Source organism: Macrosteles quadrilineatus, unplaced genomic scaffold, assembly GCF_028750875.1.
Source record: "Macrosteles quadrilineatus isolate MER2022 unplaced genomic scaffold, UCM_ALF_1.0 Scaffold_1__1_contigs__length_201487025, whole genome shotgun sequence".
Taxonomy (NCBI): Eukaryota; Metazoa; Arthropoda; class Insecta; order Hemiptera; family Cicadellidae; genus Macrosteles; species Macrosteles quadrilineatus.
In genome coordinates, this window is record NW_026542594.1 from 81298653 (window position 1) to 81305261 (window position 6609).

Genomic DNA, 6609 nt, shown 5'->3' on the forward strand with positions numbered 1-6609 from the left:
CATTGCAGTGGTGTACGTCCGTTATCTTATCACCTCAGGTTACGTCCTAGTCCTGTATGGCCCTGTACACATGAGGGCGGCAGCCGCCGCGGTTGCTATTTCGCGGGAACCGCGGCGGTTGAAAGTACAAAGGAGCAAATGGGACCGTTCACATGCAACCGCCCACTTCCAATCAACCGCAACGAACCGCGGCGGTCGTAGATTTCCCTTCGACCGCCGCGGCTCCCGTGCGGTTGAAGTTACTAGAGTTGGAATGAGAGCGTACACATGAGGGCGGTAGCCGCCGCGGTTGACTGCAGTTGCTACTATAGGATCACAGACATCTGCGCGCTTGCCCTGTGGACATCGCTCTCTCTCTCTCTGTATGTTGGTGAAGTGTGTAGCTGTGGCTGGAGTTGATGTAGTGCTCGTAGTGTAAGTTAACAATGGCCATGCGTGCTGCTGTGGAACCAGAAAACTTTGACACTGAACTGTCCATTAAAGAAGTACAAAAAGAAGATACGTTTAGGAGATAAACTTAAAAAAGAATGCGTGGCAAGAGTTATTTGAGTTTTTTGCTGAAAAGAATTGCCAAGCGTTACGCGTTTAAAAGAAAAATAATTGGGTAAATACAGTACTGGCTGTCGAGCGACGGTCAATTCACACTGCAACCGCAGCGTAACCGCGGCTCCAACCGCTGCCATGTGTACGCTCCTAGGCGGCCACCGCGGCGGCTGCCGCCCTCATGTGTACAGGGCCTTCCTTATGGCAGTGTCATATAAAATTGGACAGAAATTTTTCTCAACAACCTGGAAAATAAACATTTGTTTTCTGATACCAACCGTTACAGGGAAAAAATTCTGTTTTATTTCCGATATGTAGATGATACTTTTGTTTTGTTCAACGGCAACAGTAGACAGTTGTAGTTACTCAACTCCTACTTATGCAATATTCATAACAACATAAAATTTACATTGGAGGAAGAAAGCCATAATCGTTTAAAATTTTTAGACCTCACCATAATAAAACATCAAAATAAGTTGGAGTTCAAAATATTCAGGAAACCAACATGCACTGACCAGACCTTTAACTATGAATCCCATCATCCTTACTCACAAAAACTAGCTGCGTACAACAGCTTTGTCCACAGTTTGCTCACAATTCCAATGAATGAACAGGATTACAATGAAGAATTAAATACAATAAAATACATAGCTGTAGCAAATCTTCAAACATAAAAAGAAAACAGGAACTAAAAAACAGAAAAACTACATCTCTGCAAAATATGGTACCTTCATGAGTAACAAATTTAAAAATCTTATGACAAAAAACAATATTACAGTTTCCTTCAGAACAGAAAACAAACTTGGCGCATTGTTAAAAGAGCGCAGTCCTTCATTGACACAACCCTTAGACAGATCCGGCGTATACAAGATCAATTGTACCGATTGTACTAAATTTTACATCGGCCAGACGGCACGCTCATTTACAAAACGTTTCAAGGAACATCTCCCAAAAGCGTCAACAGTACACCAGATATCATCTTTTGCAGAACATTTAATTTCTCAAGGCCACAATTATACCAGCATTAGTAACAACATGAATATTTTACATTTCTCTAGAGACAGATTTAAATTAAACACCTTAGAAGAGTTTGAGATTTATAAGGCAGTAACATCTGACCACGAAAATGTGTTAAATGACCAACTAACGTTTTCGTCCAATTTTATATATGACACTGCCATAAGGATACTGGAGAGTGGAAGTGTGTTAGACAGGACTGGGACGTAACCATCGATGTATGGACGTAACCTGAGGTGATAAGATAACGGACGTACACCACTGCAATGACCACCCGCAGTCTGGACTTAAACTCCGTCGGGTTAGCGTCGTCTGTTGTCGTAACTGATCAGTAAATGTTTCGTTTCCGTAACGTGTTTTGTGTCGTGTGTAAATGTTTATTTATTTTTACGTGTTAAATATGACGCTCTTCATATGAAGAAAGAAGAAGTCCTTGTACCGCCTGATGATGACTCCACATAGGAGTCGAAACTAGTTGCAACTGCAATTAAATGGATTGCTTGATAGCAGGTATTTAAACCTTTTTAATACTAAAATATTTGTTATGGATATTTTATCTTTCTATTGACCAAGCCACAAGCATAGTTGTTGTTGTTTGCATAATTTTTTTCGTTATACAAGGCTACTCATAACCTCCAGTCTTGTCGTGTGCTGTGAACAGCTGGCAACTACACTGTCTTCGTCTTCTACTGAATGCTTTTATATGTTTTTAAAAATCTAAAAAACAACTAGACATTGTGTTGGTTGGAAATAATTTACCAGTTGTGTGAAACTATCTTGTCAATTAATGCTTCAAACATGTTTATTCCTAAAAACTCTTATCCTAATTATAAAACCACTTTATCATGGCTATTCAAAGTATCTCAGAGTGAAATAGGTAAAGCCTTTATCTTAACTGTGATTTTCTTGACACAATCCTCGTAGTAGTAAAAAGGTTTTGTTTTAATAATGTGTGGTACAGTAATTGTTGTTAGAAAACCATGAATGTAGGATACTATCCATTTTCATTGTAATGTCAATCTATTAAAATTAAAAATAATGGTTTAAACACAGTTCTGAGAAGAAAACCGCAAAAATATGGGTAGCAACGTACCGTAACGATTTTGTACCGAGAACGATGTACAAAATATTGTACCGTACCGACCTTAAATTTTCTGAACCGCAGACCCCTTCTTATTTCTGTGATCGTTGGCGAAGCCACTACGGATAATGGTATTGTAATGATTGTTATACTCTGTTTATTTCTTATGCTGTATTATATTTATGGCTATACCATCGCAGGCGAAGCCGCGGGTACAAGCTAGTATTATATATATGAATGAACAGATAGTGTGTTTTGGCATGGAACAAAACATGAAAACAAAAAAGCAAATCGGTCCCGGGTCCTTGTCTTACCATGAGACCTTTGGTAATAGGTACCTAGCTTATTTCCCTATGTGGAAAATTTGCTAAAACTTATTAATTTAAAAGAATTGATATTTTCAGCACGTGAGAATTGCTTCCTTGAAGTGCCTTGGTAGTTGTCTCAAGTTTCCTCCTATGTTATTGCTTCCCCACAAACAGAAGGTAAATATTTTGCTAGATATTACAAATAGACAAGCCTAAAAATGTTGTTTAATATTATAATTGTGAATCAGTTTGCTGTTCTAAATAAAAAGTAGTAAAATAGTAGCTAGAATACTTAGTTTTCTATGAACCATGATAATATATGATACTACTAACATGATACTAATGATACTAACTAACCCTAAAGGAAACAAGAAAGCTTTACAAGATCTTGACATCAGCATAGTAGCCTCGAGTGGTTAGGTGTGCATTTGTACACCCCCTTACTTCTTAGGTAGCAATTCAAACTACAAAAGCCTTTTAGCCTTGTCAAAAACCAAATCTAACGTCTCCTTATTTACTAAAATCAAATAATATATAACCAGGTTTGCAAATCAATGTAATTTTCTCAACACTGGAATACATTTATGAAATGTTTGTTGTGCAGGTTATAGCTGACCTCATGAACTGTCTAGATGACAAGAAACGCCTTGTCAGGAAAGAGGCCGCTCGTACACGATCCAAGTGGTATTTACTTGGAGCTCCTGTTCCTGACTAATATTTTTACTTTTTAGTAGTATTATATCATTCTATCATATATTTTAATGTAAAATAAAAACGTTTGAAATTGGAGTACATTAGCTTTTCTAGCTGTATTTCAAACCAAGAACATCAAAAGTCTGACTTAATAAATAACACTGCTGCACAAACCTGATAAATGTAATTAGATTTTCTGCTACAGGGAAGGTAATAAGGTGTATTTTATAAATTGAAATGTTGATAGCTTAATATTATAATAAAATAAACAAAATTGCCTAATTTGATTCAAAACACATTCAGGAACAAGCAAACTATAACAGTTTATTTGTTCTCCGTAAGAATAACATGGCATTTTAAGTTTACAATTACAATTTTTTAAATTTAACTCCAAAACCATTAAGCTTACAACAATGCTTCAATATACTAAATTCTTTTAAGCTCTACCAAATGGTTTGAAATGAAATAGTGAAATTTTATGTTTTTAGGGTCAAAAATAGGAAGGCCAAATTTTTACCTCATAAAACCCCCCCATAAACCCCGGTTCTCATAGTCCAATCATGCCGGTTTGCGAACTCAATGTAGCATAGCTCACGAAACTATGGGTTCGTGCGTCTATGAACAAAAAAATTAGGTAGAATAGGGCTGTGTTAGTCAGGTTTTCCTTATTTTACTACTTAAAGTTGTGATATTTCAGTCATTTTTTATCCAATCTTTTTGAACATGATGTAGTTTGATAGGAAATAATTGTAAATCTATACATATTATATATAATACTCCTGCCGCAGCAAAACTGCCGACTAAGTGAATTGCCATTCGTCTTAATTATTTTCAATTAAAAGCTATTTGAATAACATTAGGTTTAACGAGTACATAGGTTTGCTGCTCCAAGGAAACTAATTAAGTGTGGTTTTTACTAAAATATTAATAGCTTAGTATAAAATAAATAAATTTGCCAAGTTTGATCAAAATATATCCATAAACAAGCAAACTACAACATTTTACAATATTCTCCATAAGAATAACATGGGAATTTTTAATTTACAATTTCTTGAATTTTCTCAGTTACCAATAACCGTACAAAAAACACTTTGAAAAACTAAATTACTGTACTTGCTTTTTAAGCTCTTTAAAAAGGTCTAGAGAAAAATTGGGAATTTTGTGTTTTGAGGGTCAAAACTGAGGAAACCCAATTTTTACCCCGTAAAACCCCGTTCCCATGGTCTGATCACACTGGTTTGCAAACTCATTCAAGTTTATCCCACCTTACACCTTTGAACCAAATTTCATCAAAATCGGGCAAAAATTACCCGAGTTATCGCGTTCACTGACACATGTAACTCTACATATACAGGGTGACAAAAAAGTCTGGAAACGGATCAATATCTTTTTAACTAAATTCATTAGAAAACACATATATAACCCTACATTGTATATACATATTAAAAATATATATTTTATATATACATATATAAAAATCTCAATGAAAGGCCTTTTTGACGTTTTTGGGGACATCAAAATGAAAAAGTTAATCTGTCCCGGGTCTAGGTCTTACCGTGCCACCTACGGTAATAGCTACTTTTCCCTATAGGGAAATTAGCTAAAAGGAGAGTGGGTATGTACAGCGTTTTCTTCATGACCACTCACTGCTACTCACACTTGGTTGTAGTAGTAGACTGCTACTGGAATGCACTCCAAAGTAAGACTATTTCCACTTCGATAATTACCTTGGGCTCTGCCCTACGGGCTTTCAAAGATCTGAGGTGAAGTTTTTCAAATTTAACATTGATGGATTTCATGGTAACCACAACTATACTCACAATGTTTACATTTACGTTGACAAACTGACTACCTAATGCATTTATTTCACAATTCCACGCAGCTGGTTTGCACATTTGAATGAGATGGGGTCATTGACTTTGGAAGTTAGTAAGATTCTACAACCCATGCTGTATCAGCCAAAGCTTGTCCCTTGAGTTTTCAAAGTTAAGCTCATTACATGGTTTTCATGGAAACTGAGTCATAACAACAATGTTTGTATGAACTTGAAAAACAGTTTTAAAGAAACATGCTTGCCTATTAATATATAGACTAGAGGTCGTCCAGTGGTTGAAACTCAACCAAAAATATTTAATGTACAGACTTCTTTATTTTCATCCCACACTGTGAATAAAACATGTGATTGGAGTTTCTTCCATCTGTTTTGATTTTCTGTTTATATTTCGTTGTTATTTCGTCCACAGCATGGCAACCCATTAGATCCATGTTAATTTTTTCAAAATGTTAAATTCTTTTTTTGTGCTTATTTTTGAGCCTGTTTTAATTTATAAAGGGATTTTGCACATCTACAGGTAATAGTATATTACGTTACTAGTCCTGAAAATATGTGTTTACCGGACGAGTGTGGTCGTTCCCATACGAGATTTACCATACGAGATTATGTATGGAGATTACCATACGAGTCCGGTACACACATTTTGGACGAGTTACGTACGATAGTTTACGCCATACTACTAAATCCGTACAAATCCTTATATTTCCACCAACTAAAGGACTAAAAATCACTAGTAACCACCTCTAAGAGAGGTTATGTTTTTTTTTATAACCACTCATTGCCACCTAAATACAGTATAATCAGCTGATTGGATTCCGGTAAAACTCATTGCAGTACAGTAGTACGCAATGAAACCCCATTTGAATAAGCTGGCGGCAAACAGCTGTTTTCTGGACTAAATCCTTGCGTGGGAAGTTCTTCAAAAAATGTAGTGTGGCGTAAATATATTTCCAACAGTATGCGTAGATTTTCCCTGTGATGCACACGAGCTGAGAAAAAAGGTTTTAAAGAAACATGCTTGGCTAATAATATTAGTAAATTTTATTATATAGATAGATAGATAGATTGTGCAATATTGAATTTTGTTGATAAAAATGCAAATTGTGACGTTAATGGCTGATGTTTACAGCGTT

At 35.9% G+C, this 6609-nt stretch overlaps 1 protein-coding gene across 2 annotated transcripts in view; it reads left to right on the forward strand.

Annotated features, from left to right (window-relative positions):
- LOC128983672 (MMS19 nucleotide excision repair protein homolog) overlaps positions 1 to 3739 on the forward strand; it is a 147664-nt gene extending 143925 nt beyond the window's left edge. For both annotated transcript variants that reach the window (XM_054403059.1, XM_054403060.1), the window contains 2 exons: positions 3046 to 3126; positions 3554 to 3739. In XM_054403059.1, coding sequence (XP_054259034.1) covers positions 3046 to 3126; positions 3554 to 3664 — 192 coding nt within the window. In that variant the 3' untranslated portion in view covers positions 3665 to 3739. The remainder of the gene's footprint in view (positions 1 to 3045; positions 3127 to 3553) is intronic.
- The last annotated feature ends 2870 nt before the right edge of the window (positions 3740 to 6609 follow it).